The 26,015-nt window shown below is 38.7% G+C and overlaps 1 protein-coding gene across 1 annotated transcript in view; it reads left to right on the top strand.

The window, feature by feature from the left end:
* The first annotated feature begins 4,914 nt into the window (after positions 1-4,914).
* Positions 4,915-26,015, top strand: part of Znf546 (zinc finger protein 546) — a 35,143-nt gene continuing 14,042 nt past the window's right edge. The window contains exons 1-4 of the mRNA XM_076839003.2: positions 4,915-4,970; positions 13,355-13,440; positions 15,485-15,611; positions 16,623-16,718. Coding sequence (XP_076695118.1) covers positions 13,432-13,440; positions 15,485-15,611; positions 16,623-16,718 — 232 coding nt within the window. The 5' untranslated portion in view covers positions 4,915-4,970; positions 13,355-13,431. The remainder of the gene's footprint in view (positions 4,971-13,354; positions 13,441-15,484; positions 15,612-16,622; positions 16,719-26,015) is intronic.

Below are 26,015 nucleotides of genomic sequence, written 5' to 3'. Positions count from 1 at the left end.
CATTGTAATAAATCTCAGCTATAATGAAGGAGGCTGAAGCTGTCATTGATAAAGAAGTAGCAGTCCCTTGTGTTGGCTAGGAGAGGGGGATACTTAATATTTTGGGGATTGTGCAGTGAACTTGTTTTTGTCTGTGTTCAGAATTATGAAATGGCCTTGTTTTTCTCTGGCTTCACTGTGGTCTCAAGATGTTGGTGTTCTGCTACATTGTCTGTCTCCAAGGAGAATGATGTGGCTTAGCTCTGAGTGCCAGGCCAACTCTTAGTACCACTGGGACCTACCTGTGTTGGTCTAGTTCTTGGATATCTGGGGCTACTTTTATTCTAAGTCCCATGCTGTGGTTAAGGGGAGAAGAGTGGCTGACTTGTTGAACAGCCCGAGTGCTCACTTACACTTTAGAAGTAGAATCTCTGAAGCAAGTGTTTCCCTGCCAAGGGAGACATACACTCTTTTCTCTGTTCCACTCTGCAAAGACAAGGGGAAGAAATCTTTAGATACATGTAAGCCTTTGTTTTTAATTGTTAAAAAAATAATAATAACATGCAGAAGTACCCAGACTATAAACTTTTTTTAAGGGGGGTTCGTACCAGGGATCGAATTCAGGGGCACTCAGTCACTGAGCCACATCCCCAGTCCTGTTTTATATTTTATTTAGAGACAGGGTCTCCCTGAGTTGCTTAGCACCTTGCCGTTGCTGAGGCTGGCTTTTAATTCACGATTCTCCTATCTCAGCCTCCCTAGCCACTGGAATTACAGGTGTGTACCACTGTGCCTGGCAGAATATAATCTTTTTTTAAAAAGTATTTTTTAGTTGTAGATGGACACAATACCTTTATTTTATTTATTATTTTTATGTAGTGCTGAGGATTGAACCCATTGCCTCACACATGAGAGCTACAACCCCAGACCAGACCCCCCAATATAAACTTTTAATGAAACAATTTATTATAAACTTAACACTTGAATGATCACCCAAAGACCAAGTGATTTCCACTGAAATCCTCTGAATTGAAAATCCACAGGGGGGCAGTAGGGAATGAAGTAGTTGCCTTGGAAATTTAAGTGGCGGGGGTGGGAAAGCAAAATGATTTCCAAGTTCCAGAGATTCATGCAGTTATTAAGTTATCTCAAACTCAAAAGGTGGACATAGTCTGATTCCCAAAGTGTGATTTGAGACTGGCTTTTCTGCTTTTGTGGTTATATGTTCTGTTTTTCCATTTCTAACACAGTGGACTGAGCATGGGGACTTGGAAGTCCCTCAAAACCAAGTGGTCTGACCTATAAGCTTGGGTGCTATCTCAGGAGGGTGTCTAGGTAGCACCCCTCCCCTCCATCCCATGCCCATCAAGGAGATCTGAAGGGCTCCATCCCATCAGCTTTCAGCCAGTTGTGAAGGGACTAGATTGGAACCCATCCAGTCCCACAGAGAAATCAGAGGGCCTGAAAGTTTCAGTCAACCAGAGGAAGGCGCGGTGGCAGCTGAAGGGCAGCTACTTCTTCCTCCAGGGAGGAGGGTCCTAAAGAATTGAGTCTTATATGCCACAAGAATAGTTGTTCTGGATTCCTCAGAAATGCTGCCAGCCCCACTTCCATACAGTGTGTATGAGATGCCATCAACTTTTATTTATCCATCTTTTCAACCATCATCCACCCCTCCTAAGGTTAAAAAAAAAAAAAAAAAGTTGCATGTCTCATTCATTTGATATTTTCTGTTATTCTCTCCGTTTGTTAATTTTATCCAAATGCCCTGGAAAGAACAGAAGAAAGATTGGTCTCTGCCTTTCAGGAACTCTTTAATGGAGGAACAATCAAAAATAAATGCAGTTAATTGTGGTAAGTGTTGTGAAGAAAAAACTGAGCAGTAATCTTATATTGTTGGGAGACTATCTTAATCTGTCTTCCCTGAGAAAAAAGAACTGGGGAAGAGAAAGCTCAAAACAAATACCTTGTGCTAGAAAGTAAGAAGTGCTTACAGAGTGTCAAAGGGGCTTCCACTGAGCAAACCTGGCATGAACTGAGCCTCAAAACAAATAATGCTGGTTATAGATCCATTCCATAAAATAGGGAATGAGTCCAAAATGATATAATAAGCAAAAAAATGAAAGTTTGATGAAGCAGATGTTAATGTGGTTGCAAAGTACCTCTTAAATTAGAAAATTTTATATGAAAAATGATGAATATTCATTATCAGAGAAATGCAAATTTTACCAGTAATGTATCATTTCCCACCTGTTAGAATAGCCATTATCAAAAAGATAAGAAATAACTGTGTTGGAAAGGATGTGGAAAAAATGGACCTTTGTACACTGTGGTGGGCATGTAAATTGGTACAGTCATGGGGCTGGGGTGTGGCCCAGCTGGTAGAGCGCTTGCCCAGCACATACATGTGAGGCACTGGGTTCGATCCTCAGCACCACATAAAAATAAAGGTAATGTATCCATCTACTAGAAGAAATATTTTTAAAAAAATTGGTATAGTCACTATGAAAAACAGTATGGAAATTCCTCAAAAATTTTTTAAAAATTGTATATATATCTACAGAAAATGAAATTAGTGTTCCTTAGGAGATGTCTGTGTCCCTTGTTCACTGCAGCATTGTTTACAATAACTAATGAAGACAACCTAAATGTCAGTGGATGAGTAAAGAAAGTGTTTTATATGTGAATATATGAGAATGAAATATTCAATCTCAAAAATGCAATTCCTGCCCCTTTGACAACGTGGACAAACCTGGAGGATACTGCTCTCTGGGTAGTATTATAACTTGCATCTGCACTGTTCCCCAAAGGCTTGAGTGTTGGAGGTTTGGTCCCAGCTGATGGTATTAGTGGGAGATGGTGGAAACTTGAGGGTGTGGGGGCCCAGTTGGAAGAGATCAGTGACTGGGGGCATGGGTTTGAAGGGTATATTTTGTCCCTGACCCTTTCTCTGTTTTTCTGTCACTGTGAGGTGAGCTGCTCAGCTCCACCACACCCTTTCCAAATGATGCTTTGCCTTCCCACAGGCCCCCAGCAGTGGAGACCACCATGGACTGGATCCTGAAACTGAGCCAAATTAAATCTTTCCTCCTTAGGTTGTTTTTCTCAAGTATTTTGTCACTGTGAGAGAAAGCTGACTGACACAGACACTAGCTACTCAGGGTCAGTAAGCATATATCAGGTGAGGTGACAGTGTACCACTGCTAAGCAGTTGAAAATGGGTGAGTTGTTCACAGTACCAAAGCCAGCAGTTTAACGGACACCCATATGAAGTCCGCACAGACCACACCAACTATTGCCTTCCATGTCCGCCTGGAAGAAAGAGAAACAGGATGCAATGTAACTTTTAGCCAGAAGGTGGTGCTCAATGTTCTGTTGACTGCATCATTTTCTTGATTTGTCTTCACAAATTATCCCTGGATACTAGTTGGACATTTTGCCTTTCATCAGGACCTTAATGTACCTAAACTTATGGAGTGAGATATGGACCCAAATGGAGTAGCTCAGCACTGTAGCTCCTCTTGCTGAGGCAGGGACACATCAGGTTAGGCCAATCTTGAAACCCAATCTTGAAATAAGGGAAAGCAGGGTGGCACTTGAGTCTAGTGTCCATGGTGGTCCAACACCTGCTTATGTTGTTATATAAACCCACACAGATAGTTGTGAGCTTATATCATTACATCTAGCTTCAATATAGTATCATAAGGCTCATGTTTGTTTTCTCCCTTTTCATATCTAATTCCCTGTTCTGACAGGGACAAGCTTGGTCCCATTTCCCTTAATATATTTACCTTGTGCATCAGTTCCCCTGTGACTAACAAACTCAACACTGTGTGTATTCTCCTCACCCTGCTTGGGTGTTGACATTCACCACTCCTTACTGCCCTTTGGGCCACAACACCCAAAGCTGGGCAGCCCTCACACCCAACTGCCTCTTCACCTGCTTGGACTCAGATCTCACTCTGGGCAGTCCTGTAACACTGTCCTTGATACTGCTCAGGTTGACCTCTCATGCTGGTCTACTCCACCACTTGGACTGTCCTCTGTTAGGCACTAGTACCCTGCACTAAGGCATCCCCTGCATGAAAATCCTTTTCCTAAGACTCTGAGCTGGAGCTGGGGTTGTGGCTCAGCAGTAGAGTGTTTGCCTAGCATGTGTAAGGCGCTGGGTTCGATCCTCGGCACCACATAAAAATAAAAAAATAAACAAAATATGGGAGTTCATAACCCAATTGAGTCAAATGTATGAAAAGATGATATATCATGAGCTTTGTAATGTTTTGAACAACCAATTAAAAAAATAAAGGGATTGTGTCCAACTACAACTTAAAAAAAAAAATGAGCTGCTGCTGTGAGCCATCTTGTGACTTTAGAACAGTAGTTTTCAGAAAGGGATGAAGAAGAGCAAAATGTGTTATTTGAAACCAGGCGATTAGTTCTCTGATGGACTTTGCACAGACTAAGATGTGCTCCTTATGTTCATTGCACGCTGTCTCACATGCATAAATACTACCCACACGCAGCCAGAGAAGCCCAGTTGCTCCTGTAACCCTCAGAGGTTACAGGATGCGATCACAAGGCCAGGCGCAAAAGGCCACACGGTTTTGAAATACACATATTGAGTCCCTGCTGTGTACAAGGCGCCAGACAAGCAGGGGAAAGAAACACACAGTTCCACTTTATGGAGCCTGCGCCCAGTCCCGCACCCTCGCTGCCTAGGTCTCGGATTCTCGTCGGTCAGGTACTGAGGCATTCTGGCAAGGATTGGCTAGCCGAGACAGCCGCCAAGTCTGAGGACCAGTCAAGGGAGCCGCCGGATCCCATATGCTTGCGCCTGCGCAGAGTCCAAGCCTACATATCCGGGCCAAGGACTACATATCCCAGAAGCCCTACAGGTGGCGTTATCCGGGATCTTGAGAGCCCTTCCGGCGCGTCCTTGAGGGTTCAGCCACCGAGGAGCTAGTCGCACCCTAGAAAGAAGTCCGTGCTAGGTGAGATGGAGCGGAACTCATGGGGGTAGGAACGCTACTGGGCTGCCTCCGGAAGTGAGAGCCCCGAGGCACGTACGTGGGATATCGTGCCCCGAGCCTCAGGCCCGTGCGTGCGTGAGGAGCGGAGAAGGGCGATTTGGGGTTCAGGTGTGATAATATACGCTCGCGCGGGACTGTGTGCGTTTACGGCCGGGCTGGGACTCCGGGGAGGTGGGTGCAGTTGTGAGGCTGAGAATGGCGCTTGGCTGTTCGGTGTGTGTCATTGACCCGCAAGGTCCCTGCAGCTCTCTGCGTCTTCTCCCCTTGCAGCAGTGTCCCCGAGAGAGGAGTCAGACATTGAGCCTTAGAATAAAGGGTTCCAGAAAGGCACAGACTTAGGCTTGGGGTGGGACCGTATGCAGCTAGAAGTGTCTCTGAGACTGACTTCTGGGACTTAGGGGCGCTGTCGGGCAGCTGCGTTTTTCAGAACCGCAACATTCCCCCCCCTCCCCCGCCCTAGGAATCTGCTGTGAATTCAGATTCCAGCCTCCTCTGGCGTCTAGTCGTGTGAGGCCACGGCAGACGTGGCCCTGGAGATTTCCCAGACCTGTGCTCTAAAGAAACGCAGGATGTATATATCATTCATGATTTCCTTCTTTCCCAGTCCTCCATTCCAAAACAAACGAACAACAAAAATAAAACAAATAAAAAAATAAGGAGGTAAAAATTATTGTAGCACATCTAACAATCTAGATCTAGTTCCAGGTGCGTTTGTTTCTTCTTTATTAAAAATATGGGGTTTGTGTTTTTAGGATGTGAAAATATTTGGTTTTCTTTTGTTGAAATGTCTAGGACCTGTTCTTGGCCTGCCTTCCCTGCAGATTGGCTGTGGATCCCCCTTCTTTTTGGTCTCCACATTCTTCCTCCTCATTTTTCAAATCATTCTGCACTCAATTAACATGGTAGAGAAATGCATATCATGGAATCTAATGTTAAAACTTTTTTTAAAAACTAAGATTAATGTTTAGGTAGAATGGCAATGTTGATTTCCAAGATCCTAGCTTAAAAAAGTAAGGAAACATCAGAGATAGTTGATTGGTATCAGTCAAGTCAAATGGCCTTCCTTCTGCTTTATGATTTTAAAAATTAATTTGTTCTAATTTGTTATACACGACAGCAGAATGCATTTCAATTCATAGTAAACATATGGAGGACAATTTTTCATTTCTCTGGTTGTACACAAACAGGAGTCACAGCGTTCGTGTCTTCATACATGTACCTAGGGTAATGATGTCCATCTCATTCCATCATCTTTTCTACCCCCATGGCCCCTCCCTTCCCTTCTCTCCTCTTTTCCCTCTCCAAAGTTCCTCTATACCTTTCATGCTCCTCCCACCCCCATTATGAATCAGCATCCACTTATTATGGAAAATATCTGGCCTTTGGTTTTACTTTGCTTAGCATGATATTCTCCAACTCCATCCATTTACCTGCAAATGCCATGATTTTATTCTCTTTTAATGCTGAGTGATATTCCATTGTGTATATGTACCACAGTTTCTTTCTCCATTCATCTATTGAAGGGCATCTAGGTTGGTTCCACAATTAAGCTATTGTGAATTGTGCTGCTATAAATGTTGATGTGACTGTATCACTGTAGTATGCTGATTTTAAGTCCTTTGGGTATAAACTGAGGAGTGGGATGACTGGTTCAAATGGTGGTTCCATTCCAAGTTTTCCAGGAATCTCCATACTGCTTTCCAAACGATTTGTAGTCCCACCAGCAATGTTTGAGTGTGCCTTTTCCCCTACATCCTTGCCAACAATTATTGTTGCTTATATTCTTTTTTAAAATATATTTTTTAGTTATCAATGGACCTTTATTTTATTTATTTATATGTGGTACTGAGAATCTAACCCAGTGCCTCACACATGCTAGGCAAATTCTCTACCACTGAGCTACAACTCCAGCCCCTTGTTGCTTGTATTCCTAATAACTGCTATTCTGACTGGAGTGAGATAAAATCTTAGAGTACTTTTGATTTGCATTTCTCTAATTGCTAGAGATGTTGAACATTTTTTCATATATTTGTTGATCGATTGTATATCTTCTTCTAAGAAATGTCTGTTCAGTTCCTTAGCCCATTTATTGATTGGGTTATTATTATTATTATTTTGTGTGTGTGTGTGTGTGTGTGTGTGTGTGTGTGTGTTAGGTTTTTTGAGTTCTTGGAGATTAGTGCTGTATCTGATATGCATGTAGTAAAAATTTGCTCCTATTCTGTAGGTTCTCTCTTCATCCCACTGATTGTTTCAAAGAAGCTTTTCAGTTTGAATCCATCCCATTTATTGATTCTTGATTTTATTTCTTGTGCTATGTATAGGAGTCTTGTTAAGGAAGTCGGTGCTTAATCTAACATGATGAAGATGTGGGCCTACTTTTTCTTTCATATATATATGTGTGTGTGTGTGTGTTTATGTATATGTATATATATGTATATATAAAGAAAAAATATACATATATATTAGTTGGACACAATGCCTTTATTTTATTTATTTATTTTTATGTGGTACTGAGTGCCTCACACAAGCGAGGCAAGCACTCTACCACTGAGCCACAACCCCAGCCCTGGGCCTACTTTTTCTTCTATTAGGTGCAGGGTCTCTAATAGACCATTTAATTCCTAGGTCTTTGATCCTATTTGTGTTTTGTGCATGGTGAGATATAGGGGCTTAATTTCATTTTGTTTCATATGGATTTCCAGTTTTCCCAGCACCATTTGTTGAAGAGGCTATCTTTTCTCCAATATATGTTTTTGGCACCTTGGTCTAGTATGAGATAACTGTATTTATGTAGCTTGTCTCTGTGTCCTCTATTCTGTACCATTGGTCTACTAGTCTATTTTGGTGCCAATATCATGCCATTTTTGTTACTATTGCTCAGTAGGATAGTTTAAGGTCTGGTATGGGATGCCACCTGCTTCACTTTTCTTGCTAATGATTGCTTTAGCTATTCTGGGTCTTATTTTTCCAGATGATTGCTTTTTTTATTTCTATAAGGAATATCTTTGGGATTTTGATTGGAATTGCATTAAATCTGTACAGTTCTTTTGTAGTATGGTCATTTTCATAATATTAATTTTGCCTATCCAAGAACAAGGGAGGATCTTTCCATCTTCTAAAGTCCTCTTTAATTTCTTTCTTTAGCATTCTGTAGTTTTCATTGTAGAGGTCTTACACCTCTTTTGTTAAGTTGATTCCCAAGTATTTTTTTTGAGGCCATTGTAAATGGAGTAATTTTCCTAGTTTCTCTTTCAGTGGATTTGTCACTAATGTACAGAAATGCATTATGATTTATATTGATTTTATATACTGCTCCTTTGCTGAATTCATTTATTAGTTCTAGAAGTTTTTTGATGGAATTTTTTGGATCCTCTTAGAATCATGTAGTCAGAAAATAGTGATAGTTCTTCTTTTCCTATCCATATCCCTTTAATTTCTTTCATCTAATTGCTCTGGCTAGAGTTTCAATGATGAACAATAATCAATTTTAAATTTCATGTGAACCTCGCTTATTAATGTTGAGATTTAAACACATTTTTGTAAGGAGTATATCTTGATTCTGATTTCAGATTCTGCAGGATAGAAATCGCATTTTTCAGTCAAAGGACATAGAGACTCTCCAACTGCTAGTTAGAGGAGATAAATCTCCCTAGCCACAGGTTTTTATTCCTCTGTGTGTGAAGGGAGAAAAGGGAAATGCCAAGGAACCCTTCTATTTTGATGAACTTCCAGGTATTCACAAATCATTTATGGCACAATTTAGTTGATAAGATAGCCCTTCAGGACTACATATTATTATAGATTTTTTAAAGTGACATTCACAGGACATAGCTGTACTCTCCATATTCAGGTATGTTTTGAAGCTCCTTTATGCCAATAACATTTTACAGGACCCGTTTGTAATAGTAGAAAACAGAGTAAGATAGTAATAGCTAAAATTTTCATGAAAATATATATTCATAGGATATGAGTACAAAATTGAACCTCATAATAAAATACACTAACACCTTATTAGATCCTTTTATTTTGTACTATGTTAAAGAATGATACCTCACTTCAGTAGCTTAAAGGACAAGGGGAGATGTCTTAGTTATCTTTCTGAGAAACTGTTTTATTAATGTTGTTAATTTAAAAGAATTGTACCTGGGCTGGGGTTGTAGCTCAGTGGTAGAGTGTTTGCCTCGCATGTGTGAAGCACTGGGTTCAGTTCTCAGCACTGCATACAAATAAATAAAAGTTCATCAACAACTAAACAAATTTGTTAAAAGAGTAGATGTGATACCCAGATTTTACTGTGGAAAAAAGGAAACAGTAGAAAATAATTCTATTTAAGAACAATGGAGTAAGAAACATAATGTCCTTTATTTTAATAATACTCCCTAACTTCTATTAAATAGTTACATGCCAGTATGTGATAATAGAGATATTTCCTCAGCACAACTCTCTGAGTGTGGGTGCTTACCCCTAGTTTACCAGTAGGCTACTTGAAAATGTAATAGCTGTCAGACTGAGATTCACATTCTGAAGTCTGACAACAGAAACTGTGTTGTTAACAGCTACATTACAATATTTTCCACAATTTCTCATAGTTCCTGAATTTCCTGTATCAATCTGTAAATCACAGTGAATATCCTTCTCCAGTAATCAATAAGGAACAATATAAGCATACTAACAAGGTGGTAGTCTGTTATTACAATTTGTTTAACCTGTTGCCTGCTACAGCTACTTAGATTTATAATACTTAGTTATTATAAGTTATTATATGATGAATATGTCATGCATATATTTTAAAGTGCTTAAGTACCATTTCCAAAGAAGAATGACTAAAAATGAAATTTAGTCAAATTATCAGATGTAAGGGGTCACAGTATGTTGGATCTTGTGGTAGTAATTAGAGGAATACAAGAAATGAAAACACAAAGTTACTACTCTTTAATTATTTTTAATATAGCAAAGGATATAAAATCAGAATAGATGAATAAGTATAAGGTACAAGGTAAAAAAAAACCACTAAAGGAATTCTGATCATATGCCTTAAGAGTTCACAAGGAGGATAGTTGGGCGCAGTGACACACACCTGTTATCCCAGCGGCTCTGGAGGCTGATGCAAGAGGATGGCAAGTTCAAAATCAGCCTCCGCAAAAGCAAGGTGCTGAGAAACTCAGCGAGACCTTGTCTCTAAATAAAATACAAAATAGGATTGGGGATATGGCTCAGTGGTCGAGTTTCCCTGAGTTCAATCCCCAGTGCCTCTACCCCCGCCCCCCCAAAAAAGAGTTCATAGGAAGGAAATGTCATTTCTCTAGCCACCAGCATTAGATTTTGACCAGATTATTCTGAACTCAGGGGAACTCTGGTGGTAAGTCAATTTTATGATGTATGCTTTTTTTTTTTTTTTTTTTTTTTTTAAGTTTTGGATGGACACAATATCTTTGTTTATGTGGTGGTGAGGATCAAACCCAGTGCCTCACACATGCTAGGCAAGCACTCTACCAGTGAGCCACTTCCCCAACCCATGTTGTATGCTTTATACCAGCACTGTGCAAAAGAACTTTCCATGATGATGGATTATTATATATCTACATTCTCTGGTATGGTAGCTGTTAACTACATGTGGCTCTTAAGAACACAAAATGTGGCTAGTATGATTAAGGAACTGAAATTAGATTTAGATAGACATATGTTGCTGTGGTTATTGTATTGGATGGCACAAATCCATACCTTACAGTCTTTATTCTAATGGAGTTAGAATTAAGGTGAGACTAACAAGATTATTCAGTAGCGATTTAGAGGATGTTATGGCAGAAAGGAGAGTTTCAGAGCCAAACTGTCAGGAATACATCTGTCAGGACTGCAAGAAAGGAAGGCTCATTGTGATCAGTGTTGACATGTATGACATGGCAGTACCTTAGTATACTAGGCAAATGTTTAAAAGTCAGGATTAGGGATGAAGCTAAGTGTTATAGCACTTGCCTAGAATCTAACTTTTGTTCTTTTTTTGCTGGGGGTACAGGAGATTGAACCCAGGGGCACTTAACTTCTGAGCCACATCACCAGTGTATGTGTGTGTGTGTATATATATATGTGTGTGTGTGTGTGTATAAATTAATATATATACACATCTATCTAGATAAGATTTTATATATATATTTTATTAGATAAGTTGTAGATAGACACAGTTCTTTTACTTATTTATTTTTATCTGATGCTGAGGATCAAACACAGTGCCTCACATATGCTAGACAAGAGCTCTACCACAGAGCCACAACCCCAGCCCATCCCTAGTCTTTTTATTGATTGATTGATTGATTGATTGTGGTGCCTAGTATCAAACCCAGGGCCTTGTGCATGTGAGGCAAGCTGTCTACCAACTGAGCTATATCTCCAGCCCTTTTTCATTTTTTATTTTGAGACAGGGTCTAAGTTGATAGAGACTCACTAAATTGCTGAGGCTGGCCTTCAAATTGTGATCCTCCTGCCTCAGCCTCCTGAGTTGCTAGGAGTACAGGAATGTAACACCGTGCCTGACTTTTCTTTTTTTTTTTAATTTTTAATTTTTAATTTTTTTACATTCCATGCTTTTCTGACTTTTCTTAGCATTCTTAAGGTCCTTCCTAGGTTCAATCCCCAGCACTGCAAAAACAAAACACAGTCAGAGTTGATTAAACTGTTAAGAGCTAAAGGGGAAAAAGACATTCAATAAAAACATAACAGCTGTTATTAGATTATTTTGAACCTTTTCTCCAAGTTCAAGAGAGAACTATTTACAGAAAGAGGAATTTTCTCTTATCATAATGAAATAAATACATGTATCTGCTTGTGAGTTTATTTAAAATTGTTTTTGAATTTTATGGATTATACTTAAAAAGACTTTGATAATAAGTAAAGCAGTAGTATTGATATATGGCTGTGTACACATTCTGGACTTTTTCTCTGTCTTGATTTTTGCCTATCTGTCTTTCACTCTGTGTGTGTGTGTTGTGTGGGTGTATGTTTTACAAATGTAAACTAATTTGCTCCAACATATTTTATATTTATATTTATACATTCTGATTTTTAGCCTAATTTTTTATAATATATCCTGGATATTTTCCACATCTTCTAAATATTTTCTCCAGTTTAGTAGTAGTTAACATATACTTAATATTCTGTTAATTCTGACATAACTCATACATCTTAATACACATTTGCAGTCATTTGCTTTAAACAGATCCTGGAAGTAGGTTTGCATGGCTGAAGTCTTTCATATACTTCCATGCCCTATTTTAAGGTTGTGCAAACCTATAATGTCTACAAAGTAATCATTTTCCCTCCCTTGCTCATAGAGCGATGTCTTTTAAAATCTTTCATTATAACAATGTAAACGGATTGGATTGTTTCTTTTTTACATTAAGGAGTATTTCCTTAATCCTGTTGAAATTTAAGAAATTCAGTGGGTGATGTATTTAGTGAATTACTAATGCTCAGATTTCACACAAAGTAAGAAATCCTGGCAAAATCTAGCAAAAGCCATAGTTGGAAGAGAATTAAAAGTACACCTCTTCCTCTTACTGTGAGTTTTGGCAAGGTACTTTGCTTTGCGCTTCCTCACCTCCTCTGTTGGAGATAACTGCATTGCATGATGAAATGCTAAGGGACCATCCCGCTGAAGATCCTAAAGATGTCTCATTTTGTTCTCTCTTGGCCAGTGTGGTCATGAAGTCTTACCTCCCGAGGCTTGATATTGAGACGTGTGTGTGTGTGTGTGTGTGTGTGTGTGTGTGTGTGTAGTCATGACTTCATGTGGGATAGCAAACTAGACAATCCTGATAGGAAACAGAGGTTGGTTGAAAATAGCACAGAGGATTCTGGGGGCTGTAGTTCTGGCTGAGCAAGAACTCCGGTCAGTTTTGCAGTGGGAAACACTGCCTGCTGTTTTCTGCCTCCATGTCTCAGAATCTAGGCACACATTCAAGCCATGAATGACATTGGGGTTTGCATGGGATGGCCACATCTTAGCTCTTAGGTGAACATGGACAAAGACAATTCGCTTAGGGACATCATTCAATTTCAGTTACAGATCAGCATCATCAGAAATTGGGGTGGGCCAGGAGGCCCTTCTGCTGGAATGAGTGGTTTGGCTTCATGCAGGAGGTCCTGCAGGAGGTCTGTGCAGCTAGTTCCCTTGGCCTAGGGAGGGCATGGCTTCATCCATAATTCTGCTCATCTCTCCACATTTGTATGTGCAGCATGGTGGGGTTGAAAATAGAAATGAAGGAAAAACTGCTTCATATTGGCATTAAATTATTTGTGGAGTTCTGACATATATCTACCTAGTCTCAAAGTCACTTGTTCCTCCACAGGCCTGGCTTCTCTGGACTCTGCTTCTGCAGTGGAGGGAACCCACAGAGGACTGACAAGTTCTTACAGTTCTAAAATCATGGCCCATGTAAGTTCCTATTTCTCTTCCTTGAAATACTGTATTTTGAAGTTTATGTGGTCATTTCTAAGTTTTATTTTGTAGTTCTGGGATCAAAGCCAGGAGAACTCTCACTTGCTAGTCAGACTCTCCACCACTGACCCACACTCCCCTCCCCCCGTGCAGTTGTTTTATATTGTCCTGAGACTTCCTTCCTAAGACAGCCCTGTGAAGCCTGCTCCTCAGTTACTGTGACCATAGTGAGGGATGGTGCCAAACTGCCTGTGTCCTCTTCATCTGCCCTTGTTTTCTCTTATCTGTGCTCACCTATTCATCCCTCATCTGTGTGCCTCGTCTTCTTGCAGGAGCATTGACAGAGCAGTGAGAGATGAAGTCCCTCAAGGGAAATATTTGAGCTTCTGTCATCAGATTCATGATTCTGTGAAAAGAGATGGTTCCATCCAACTTCAAAGACCTGTTTTCCAGGTCGATGGAATATATTGTTGAGCGTGTTGCCATCCCAGATGAAAACGTAGATCTTATGCACTGAGAGGCTTAGAGGTCTCAGTGGGAGTGCAATAGGGGCCCGTGTTTGGGGGCTTTAGGTATCTAGTCAGGAATTATCTAAGGGATGAGCAATAGGACAAAAGTCAGTTTAGCTTTGTGGTTGAGAATGTTGTACTGGTCTCATGACATCAGCGTCCTGTAGCTCAGGAACTAGGCGGTTGTTTCTGAAGGATGGGGAGGTTGTAGGCAGGAAGGTCCTCCAGATTCCCAATGATGGATAGAAATAGGCTGACGTCAACATTTTATCCAATGTAAGCCCTTAAGTATAAAAGAAAGATTAACTGACTTGTCCACAAGATGGACGTGTTTGTTTTATGTTACTCTAATGAATAGCCTAGGCTGTGTACTTTGTAAAGAAGTGATTTATTTTGGCTTACAGTTCTGGAAGCCCATGATCAGGGGGCCACATCTGGTGATGACCTTCTTACTGGCAGACTCCCAAAGCATTTCAGGGAGTCACACAGCAAGACGCAGGGCACATCCATGCATGTCCATGTTCTCTGATTTCTTTCTTCTTATATAGCCACTAGTATGATCATGGGGTCTCTATCCTGATAAGCTTATCTAATTCTAATCACTTTCCAAAGGTCCCACCTCTGAACACCATAGTCAGATTGAGTTCCATTCTCTTTAAGGTATGGATCTCATTATGTTACCCAGGTTGGCCCCTAATTCCTGGGCTCAAGTGGACTTTCTGCTTCAGCCTCCCTTTCAGGAGGCTGGGACTACAGACATGCAGCACTATGCCCAGATCCACCTCTTAATACCTCATAGGGATTACATTTCAACACATTCTTAGGAACATATGTAAACCATACTCAATCTGTAGCAATAGATAATACGATTAACTAGCCAATAAATATATTTCCTAATGACTTTATGACATTCTCTTGTGTAAAGATGAACTTGAAGTTTGATGAAATCATATAATGTCACTCAAGTTCTGTTTTCTAAGAGATTTGAGAGTACTTTTGGAGAAAACATGTCTTTTTCCTAAAAACCTGAAAGGAGAAAGAATGAAGAAACTGATATTTATTCAGAATTTAAAATGCAGGTACAAGCAGGCAGTGTGTGCTTGCGTATGCTGTTTCATTGAATTGAGAAACTTGGATTTTTTTTTTTTTTTTGTCATTCCTAGACCTGTGGATAATTTTGTTATCTGATGGCATGCAGGACCTTTTGTCTGTATCAATAGTATTCTTTAAAAGCATGTAAGCACTCCAAAAATACTAATTTCCTGGGCTGGGGTTGTAGCACAGTGGTAGAGCACTTGCCTAGCACATGTGAGGCACTGTATTTGATCCTCAGCACCACATTAAAATAAATAAATAAAGGTATTATGTCCACCCACAACTAAAAAAAAAATATTTTAAAAAGACTAATTTCCTTATTTTTGTAAGCTCAAGCCCCAGTTTGCTTGCTTACAGTGTTGCTTCTTTCCTGCCAGTTTTTTATCTTGAAAATGCATTTTAAAAAACTTTTATAGTACACGGATTTGTCATTTCAGGTGTCCTTGGCATTCAGGGATGTGGCCGTAGATCTTTCTCAAGAGGAGTGGGAGTGCCTGGACACTGCTCAGAGGGACTTGTACAGGGAGGTGATGTTGGAAAACTATAGCAACCTCATCTCACTGGGTAAGATACCCACCCACATCATTTTCAGTCTGTTTTCTGGAATGTCAGCTCTCTCCACTGTTGAACTTTAGAGCTTTGTTTTAAGAAGCCAGTTCAATTTCTGCCTCTGTTTCTAAAGAAATGGTTTGAACATTGTGGGATGGAAATGACACCTGTGTTTCCATTCTTGACACTCATTCCTCCCTCTGGCCCCTCCTGTTATTGCCTGTTTTTCTAGGTGATTCGTAGATTTGAGTTGTGTGACATTTTCAGAAACCAGGTTTCATCTAATATTTCTACAGTGGCTCTGTATTAAGGTCTGGCCCACCTGCAAGAGAACAGTTAGAATTAGGGTTCTGCTTTTTTTTTAGGTTATCAAAAGAACTTCTCTGGATTAAATGGTGGAGGATTAGGTTGCAAAATTCATTTAAAATCATGCAAACACACCCTATCTGGAAAAGACATATTCTTTTTAACCTGCTTTATAGTTGAAAGTTAGTTATGAACTTTACTTTTTTCATTGAAGAAATATCTAAGGGGGAACATGAAAGTATTTTAGGAAACAGTATATTTCTCTATGCAAAATAGTAACAACAAAATACTACTATAATTTCTAGGCATCCCTTTGTGTTTGTGTTCTCACTTCAGCCCTATGAAGTAGTGCATTTGATAAAAGTGCAACACTGGATGGTAGCTTTTCAAGGTCACACAGCTGGAATGATTGGCAGATTTGAAGCCAGCCATGGGACTGCACAGTGTGTGCTCACAGTGCCTCTGTAGACTCCCTTTGAAAGCAAACTGGACCTTTTTCCTCTCTTACCTGGTCTCTTTAGTCCCATACTCATGGGTCCATCTTAATGTGACTGTTCCATGGCCTTTTTCTGTTTTGTCTTGAAGGCTTTTTCAAATACCATTTGACCTACAGTTGATTGTGAATGTAACTAAGTCCGCATATAGTCATTTTGAGGCTGTGGTTGGGATTTGGTGGGGTTTTTTTCCTATAACATGTATCCTGTTTTTTCTCATGAGCAGGATGTATCATTCCTAAGCCAGATGTGATTGTTTTATTGGAGCAAAAGAAAGATCCGTGGCTGGAAACGAGGGAAGAAACAAGAAGGCGGTCCTCAGGTGAGTGATGGCAGACCAGCAGGGGAGCCAGCACAAGCTATGGCTCACTGGCTCAGGGAGGAGGCATGTTGCTGAGATGTTTGAAGTCTCACTTCAAAGGCCCAGATCCTGTGAAGCCTGTGAAAATTAGGAAATTAGGCTCCTCTCTCTTCTGTCATGTTCCTTTTTTTTCCCCCCAACAGTGCTTGGGATGCAAGCCCTTTCACTGAGCTACATCCCCAACTCCTATAAATTTTAGAGCTGGTTGCTGGTTGCTTCCCATCTCAAGGAGTGATGCTTTCTTTATTACCCTTTGACAGCCATTTATCAGTTTTCAGGTCCTTTTTTTACATGTAGATTTATGTTAATTTCTCCATTTTTTAGAATTAATTTTTACAAGTATTTCCTATTTATCTAGTGTAAGCCACTGTACTCACTGTGTTAGAGTCTAGGTACTACTGATGATTGTTCTTATTGTCATAGAGATGTTGATATCGTAGTAAGGAAAACTAAACAGACAATATCAGGTTTAGATATGTATTTTGAAGAAAATTAAGCCAGATAAGGGGACAGTATTGGGACATTGTGACGGCTACTTTAGATAAGATCAGGAAAGGCTATCCAAATTGATGAACTTTGAGCAGATATGAAATAAGGTCTCAGAATACCCTTCCTCAAAAGTCACATGGCCTAAGCTTCTGAGGCTGGTTTGGAAACTGCCATCCTCCTGCCTCAGCCTCCTAAGCTTCTGGGATTACAGGCATGTGCCAGAGCACCTGCCAAATGTATTTTCTTAATCATATGTACATGGGTACATGTTTTTATGTATCCATTTTAAGTGCCAGTGTCTAATTTTTAAAAATAGTTTCATTGAAATAGAAATGAAATTTGGCATAATGTAAACTGCATATTTAAAATATAAAATTTGATAAGTTGGCATGTATATTATGAAAACATTACAAAATTAAAATAATATCCAATTCTTGAAAAAACAATCTTCCTCATGCCATTCTCAACCCCCTGCCCAGGCTCCCACTGTTTGTTGGTCTGTCACTACAGATTAGTTTGCATTTTCTAGAATTTTGTATAAATGGAATCATTTAATGATTGTTCATTTAGCCTTAGTCAGCATAATTATTTTGAGATTCATCCTTTCTAATGTTGAGAAGTATTCCTTTGAAAGGATGTATCTCAATTCATTTAGCTATTTACATGTTGATGGTCATTGTGTTATTTCTAGAGTTTGTCTATTGCAAATAAAGCTTCTAGGAACATTCTTGTAAAAGTCCTTATATGGGCATATACTTTATTTACTATTGGGTAAATATCTGGATGGAATAGGTGAATCATTTGATAAATGCATATTTAAATTAAAAAAAAAAACTGCAACACTTTTTGAGAGTAGTTTTGATCATTTTCCTTCCCAGCAGAAGTTTTTGGGAGTTCTGGCACCTCTATGTTCTTGCCAGCACTTGATCAGCCTTTTTAATTTTAGCTATGCTAATAGGTGGGTAGTGGTATCATATTGTAGTTCTAATTTTCATTTCCCTAACCCTAATCATCTTGAACAACTTTTCATTGCTTAAGTTCTCACCCATTTTTCTTTTTTGGTGAAGTGTCTGTTGGAATCTTTTGCCTTTTTTCTACCTGTGTTGTTTCCTTATTATTGAGTTTTCATGAACAAGTCCTTTATCCAGTATTTAGTTTGTAAATATTTTCTCTGGAATATTTTTGTCCTTGAGTAGCATAAACTCTTAAATACAGTTTATTACTTTTCTCTTTCATTGACTATGCTTTCAGTAGCATATCTAGCAACCCTCAAGATACAAAGCTTTTCTGTTTTCTTTTAAACTTATTAGTAACACATACTAATTATATGGATTAATGGGATTCACTGTGAAATTCCATACTTGCATATAATGTACATTGATCACACCCATCCATCCTTCTACCTTTAGCCTCTGCCACCTTTCCCAGTCCCCAGTAATCACTTTTCTACTCTCAGGTTGACCTTTTTTTTTTTTCCCACATGAGAGAGAATATGTAATTCTTGTCAGATTTCTGTGTCTAGCTTATTTCACTTAACATGATGTCCTCAATTTCCATCCATTTTGCTGTGACAGAATTTCATCCTCCTTTTTGGCTGAATAATATTGCATTATCTATACGTATCATATTTTCTTTATGCATTCATCTGTTGGCGGGCACCTACGCCAGTTCCTCACCTTAGCTATTGTGAAAAGTGCTGTGGTAAACATGGACGTGCAGGTATCTGTTTCTTATGCTGGCCTCATTTTCTTTGGTAGTGGGATAACTGGGTTGTATGGGAGTTCAATTTTTTTTGAGGAATCACCAGTTTTCCACAATGGCTGTATTCATTTAACATTCCCACCAATCACATATGAGTTCTTTTTCTTTACATCCTCACCAGCATTAGTTATTTATTTAATTTTTTTTGATAATAGCCATTCTAACTGGGGTGAACTGGTATCTTATTGTAGTTTGATTTGCATCTCTCTAATGGCTAGATGCTGAACATTTTTTTAAAAAAATATTTACTGATCTTTTGTATTTCCTTTTCTGAGAACTGTTCAGATGATTTGCCCATATTTTTAAACTGGATTTTTAAAAAGTTTTTTGAGTTATTCTTATATTCTGGATATTAACCTTGTCAGGTGAATAAATGCCAAATATTTTCTTCTGAAGAGGTTGTTTTATCACTATAGTTTCCTTTACTGTGTGGAAGCTTTTTAGTTTGGCATAATCCCATTTTTAAATTTTTGCTCATGTTTTCTGTGCTTTTGGAGTCTTATCTGGAAAATCATTGCCTACACCAATATCTTGAAGTATTTTCCCCTGTGTTCCCCCCAAGTAATTTAAGTTTCAAGTCTTAAAGATTTTGAATTTAGATCCTTAGATCCCTTGCTCCTTATAGAGTAAGGGATTGAAGTCTAGTTTCAATCTCTTGCTTGTGGATGTCCAGTTTTCCCAGCAACATTTGCTGAAGAGGCTGTACTTTCTCCAATGTATGTTTTGTGTAATGTTGATAATCTTATTTGTATACCTTTCTTATTTGTATACTTTTTATTTCTCTTGCCTAAGATGCATAGTTTATTTCTGGGTACTCATTCTGTTCCTTTGTTTTATGTGTCTGTTTTTGTGTCCATACAATGCTGTTTAGATTACTGTAATTCTATAGCATGTATTCAAATTGAGTATTACGATGCCTCCAGTTTTGCTCAAGAATGCTTTGGCTATTTGGGGTCTTTTGTGTTTCCATATAAATTTTAGGATTGTCTTTTCTAATTCTGTGAAGAATATTATTGGTGTTTTGATGACAGTTGCATTGAATCTAGAGTTGCTTTGGATAGTATGAACATTTTAACAATTATTTTAATTCATGAACATGGTAGGTCCTTCTACCTTGTGGTGTCTTCCATTCAGTGTTTTCTAATTTTCATCATAGAGGTCTTTCATTTTCTTAAATTATTCTAGGTATTTGTTGGGGGGAAGGCTATTCTGAATGGAATTGCTTTCATGACTTCTCTGCAGATTCATTATTGGTACAGAAAAGTTACCGATTTTTATATTTTTTTAATACTATTAATATATTGGATTCATTTATCCATTCTCATAGTCTGTCTTTTGGTTCATTTTTTAAGTTTTTTCTATGTATAGAATCATATTTGGAAACAGGGATAATTTGACATCTTTTCTTATTTGTATACCTTTTATTTCTCTTGCCTAATTGCTCTAAAATTTATAGTACTAGTTTATTTCTAGTATATGGAATGAGAGCTGACATCCTTGTTTCTGACCTTATAGAAAATGTTTTGTTTTTTCCCCATTAGTATGATATTAGCTATGTGTTTGTCATATATAGCCTTTGAGATATGATCTTGATGTTCCTTATTTGTTTAAGGCTTTTATCATGAAGAGATGTTGAGTTTTAGCAAATTCTTTTCCTGCATCTTTGAGGTTTTGATTTTTATTCTTCATTCTATGTATTATTTTAACCATCCTTATATCCCTGGAATGAAACCAGTTTGATTATGGGTATGATATTTTTGTTATGCTGTTGAATTCAATTTGCTAGTATTTTGTTAAGAATGTTTGCATCTATGTATATATTGGTCTATAGTTGGGTTATGTGTATGTTTCCTTGCCAGGTTTTGACCTTGTAGAATGAGTTTTGAAGGATCACCTCCCTTCTAATTCTGTGGAACTGTTTGATAAGCATTGGTGTTAATTCTTTAAAAGTTTGATAAAATTTAGCAATAAGCCCATGTGGTCCTTTTTTTTTGGAAATGATTACTGATTCAGCTCGTTGCTTTTTTTTTTTTTAGTTGTGGATGGACAGAATGCCTTTATTTTTTTGTGATGCTAAGGGTCGAAGTGCAAGTGCTCTGCCACATGGATACAGCCCCACCCTCAACTCATTACTTATTAGTTTAGATCAGTTGTTTTATATCATTCTATGTATATTATATTCATGGTTCGATTTTCAGAGGTTCTTAGTATCCACACATTTGTTCAGTTTCTTCTAGATTTTCCAACTTGTTAGCATGTAGTTTTTCAAAATAATCCCTAATTGATTTATGTGATATAGAATTTAATGTTTCCTTTTGAATCTCCAGGTACTCTGATGTTTCTCTGATATTTTGTCTGGGTGAGCTATCCATTGGTAAGAATGGGATATTGAGATCCCCTACTATTATTAACTTATTGAAGCCTATTTCCTTCCTTTTGGTATGTGCTTGTCTATAACATTGGGTGTTCTGAAATTAGGTACATTTGGATTTATAATTGTATCTTCTTGATATATCCTTTAATCATTATATAGCAACCTTCTTTGTCTTTTAAAAAAACACTTTTTTAAATAGTTGTAGACAGAATGCCTTTATTGTTTATTTTTATGTAGTGCCGAGGATCAAACCCAGTACCTCATACATGCTAGGCAAGGGCTCTGCCACTGAGCTACAGCCCCAGTCCCTCTGTTTATGTCTTAAAGGCTGTATTGTTAGCTGTAAGAATAGCTACTCCTACTTGCTTTAGGATTGTTTGCTTGAAATATTATTTTCTATCTTTTCATTTTTAGCCTGTCTTTATTGGTGAAGTGTTTCTGGTAGGCAGTAGATTGTTGGGTATTGTTTTTTAATCCAGACGGCCAGTCTGTGTCTTTTATTTGGAGAATTTAATGTCTTACATTATTGAAAGATATGGACTTGTGCCTGGCATTTTGTTGATATTCTTCTAGTTTTAAATATTTCATGTTTCTTCCTTCCATTCATCTTTGTGATTTGATAATTTACTGTATTCTTTTCTATTTCTCTTTTATACAAGTACTTTTCTAGTAGGATTATACTTTCACATTACCTTTCTTCCTCTTCTGAGTGTAGGACTCCCTTAAGCATATTTTGTTAGGCTGGTTTCGGGACCATGAATTCCCTCAGTTTTTGTTTATCCTTTTGTTTATTTCTCCTTTTCTGAAGGATTACTTGATGGGTATGGTAATCTTGGTTGACAGTCCTCACAACTCTCCCAGGACTTGAAAACCCTCTTGGCTTGGAGGATTTTTTTCCTATGAAATTTAATGGGGTTGTTCTTAAATGTGACTTGTTTCTCACTTTCAGATTTTTAAATTCTTTATCCTTTACCTTTGATAGTTTGACTGTCATAGTGAGGATATTTTCTGATCATGTCTGTTTGGGTTTCTATAAGCATCTTATTCCTGGATAACCATGTTTTTCCCAAGAATAGGGAAGTTCTCAATTATCTCTTTGAATAGGGTTTCTATGCCCTTAGCCTTAATTTCTTCCCCTATGTTGATGATGTGGATGTTTGATATTTTAATGGTGTCCCAAAGATCTTGAACGCATTTTTTTCCTATCTGAATCTTATATTCAGGAGACCTATAATTCAAGCTCCAGTATTTTTTCCTTCCACTTTATCTAGTCTGTTTTTTGAAGCTTTCAACTGGATTTGACACATTGAGCTCTTCATTTGAGTTTTCTGATAATTCTTCACAATCTTTATTCTTTGTTGGATTTCTCATTATCCTGCATTGTCTTCCTAATTTAATTGCTTACATGTATTTTTATGGATTTATTTTTATGGATTTCATCAAGCTTTTAAAAAGTCATTTTTTGAATTTTTTTTTAAAGAGAATTTTTTAATATTTTTTAGTTTTTGGCAGACACAACATCTTTGTATGTGGTGCTGAGGATCGAACCCGGGCCGCACACATGCCAGGCAAGCGCGCTATCGCTTGAGCCACATCCCCAGCCCCATTTTTTGAATTCTTTATCAGGCATTTCATCTATTTCAACATCTTTAAAGTCTTTTACTAGAGCATTTACGACCTTTAGGCATTTTTTCCCATGTTTCTGGTTTTTTTTTTTTTTTTTGGTCGAGATTTGTGCATCTGGTAGGATATCTCTACTACCTTTATGGGATGGACTTCTTAGCAGTGTTCTTCTGAAGGTATGTTTGGGGATATTGGTGCCCAGGCGGAAATAAACATTGCATAACCATAATCTCCCTGTAGCTTCTTTGGCTGTATCTAGTGAGTTTGTACGAAGTATCATATTGGAGTCAGACTCGCTGTCTCTATGGGTCATGGAAGACTGGGGGACGTGAACAGTCAGGCAGGTGTGGTGCAGACAACACTGTGCTACTCCTACAATGGGCGTGGTTATCCCTATCAGGTAATGGGGGTTTCCTCAGGCACTGGTGCTATTAACTGCTTGTCTTTGGTCCTATTAATTCTGATGCTCTGATAGTAGGGAGAGCCCAGAGCACTCACCCTTTGATTAGACACTGGTGCAAGCCCAGTGCTTCATAGGTCCACCATGCGGCCAGCACAATGGTTTCATTAATGAGGTTCTTGGCATAAAAGTTAGCTAGTGAGATCGAAATAAAACACACAGACTCAGTTACCTTTTTCTATGACCAGGTCCGAGACGGCTCCCCTCTCTGGTTCGCACCTCTAACCGCCCGGCAGGGCAGCAAGGATTACTCAGGGCTAGCAGGAGAGAGAGAGAGAGTGCACGCCAGGGAGTAGCCTTTTATTGGGGAACAAGAAATTCAGGGGAGAATTCCATCCAATGAAGGTTGAAGGGGGGGCCACACTCCAAGGTCAGGGTCAGTGATTGGGCCCCCGGGGTCAGTGGTCAGTCACACCCCGACACGGATGGATTCTCTCAACAGGAGAGGGCTGGGAAAGCTCCGACACAGCCAGAGCACCTCAGACCCTAACCGGGAGTCACCCAGTCACGTGCGAGAATGGCTCCCGACACATAGGGGCAAAAAGCAGCATTAGAACCAGAGTTCTTTCCCTGCCTTGTGACAGGCACCTGTGTGTGGTGCTAGGGAGAGGGCTAGCAGGAATTGTGTAATTGCCTTTAGTCCTGGCACCCATGTGAAACCACATGACTGACCACACCCATGGTCTTGGAGAACAGATCCCCTTTTCTGGAGGTGGCAACTTTTGTTCCCTTCTGTTTTACAACACCCATTCCCTACAGTGATACACTCAGGTTTGTGTGAAAGTTACTGAATTTAGCCATTGCAGTGCAGTGTTTGTGGGGACCAGGAGATGGAAATATGTAAGGGTTTCTGTCCTCTAGAACAGTCCAAATTCAGTCAGAAGGTCCTGTCTTAACATGGCTTCTGGCTACAGCACCCTGCTTGTTCACCGAGAGCGTCTTTTTCCAAAGCCAGCCTACTATGCATATTTTTGGTTTCTTATTTTATTGGGTCGCTTGCCTGTAAGGGTTTCCAATAGCTAGGACTGCCAGTGTGTGCACCAACTGAGTTTTCTGGGAATTCCTTTCACCTTTACCTTTGGGAGGATAGGTCCCATTTCCCCCAGCTGTATTGCTTCTCTTACTAAGCAGTTATTCCAGGTCTCTGGATTTCCAAGGTTTCTACTTTTCTGTTGATTTCCAGTGTTCTCTTGGTTACTCACTTCAGTGTGCAGTTATACACCTGTTGCTTTGGTTCTTCCTTGTGTTAGGTGCCTCTATTCAGCCATTATGTCATGTCTTCTAGAAATTTTAGTTATAAGTTTTTATATTTGTATATCAATTGTAGATAAGCTCTTCTAGAAACTTGAATTCTTCTAGAAACTTGAATACTTCCAAACTCTTTCTACAAGGCCAGTATTGTTTTGATACCAAAACCAGACAGACATTGAGAAATCTAAAAAAATCCTTTATAAACAGATGGAGAAATTCCAAACAAAATGTTAGCCTTCTGAATCTGACAATTTATTAAATGGTGGTTGGTGACAATCCTTGGTGTTCCTTAGCTTGGCTGTCTCATATTTAGACACCAGATACAAGAGACAATGATGTAATCTTCATCTCACTCTAGGTACACCTATTATTTCAGATGATTGCATCTTGAGATCTTTAACTTGATAACATCTGTAAAGACTTTTCAAATTAGGTCACTTTCACAGGTACCAGGAGTTAGGATTTGGATATATCTTTTCTTGAGGCCACTATTCAACCCACTTCATCTATGAATAAAGACTTATTTTCTTCCTGATGTTTATTATTTTCCTCCCTTACTTTACCAGCAAGAACCTACAATATAATTATTGGAGTTTGAGTATCTGTGGAATGAATACTAAAACCCAGCTGATGCTTAATATCTTAGTATTATTCTAGTTGGCAGAGACAATCAATGGTGACTGTACACAGGGTGGGATATAAACAGTGGAGAACCCTTAGGTCAAGGTAACAAATAGGTGATAGAAAAATGTCATTTTTATAACTGATTTTTCAATTTATACATTTGGCTGATGTAGCTTGGGTATACATTTATTCCTTTATAGGGGAATGAAATAAGAGCATATTTGTTGAGAGATTAGAATCAGAGGTATATTCATAATGTCCCAAAATATAGACCAGTTATTATAATTAGCTACTTTCCTCAGTAACTTGTGTGCAATATTTGCTTTTATTCTGGCTGTGTGATCTTTTGAATCCAGGGGTGTATTTGTTCTTCAGTTATTTAACATGTCCCAGGTTCAAGCTTATTCAGTGTCAGGAATTGAAACAGATATCTATAAGTCTCTAAGTATAGACACAAATAAAATTCATACAATAAGTTAGAAAGTATATAATTGAGGAAAGTCACAGAACTGTGTGCTGGAATATAAAAATCAAGAACATGGACTTAGACATGGATATCAGGGAAGTCTTCCTGAGGAAGTGACTTAATGTTAAATGATTGAGAAAAGGTGTTTTCAGACTCAAACTTCGAGTGGATCATACCACAGCTATATTCATTCAATTTTACAGATTGTGA

Source organism: Callospermophilus lateralis, chromosome 18 (assembly GCF_048772815.1).
Source record: "Callospermophilus lateralis isolate mCalLat2 chromosome 18, mCalLat2.hap1, whole genome shotgun sequence".
Taxonomy (NCBI): Eukaryota; Metazoa; Chordata; class Mammalia; order Rodentia; family Sciuridae; genus Callospermophilus; species Callospermophilus lateralis.
Note: the sequence above shows the minus strand (reverse complement) of the source record. Positions and strands in the feature narration are given on the sequence as shown.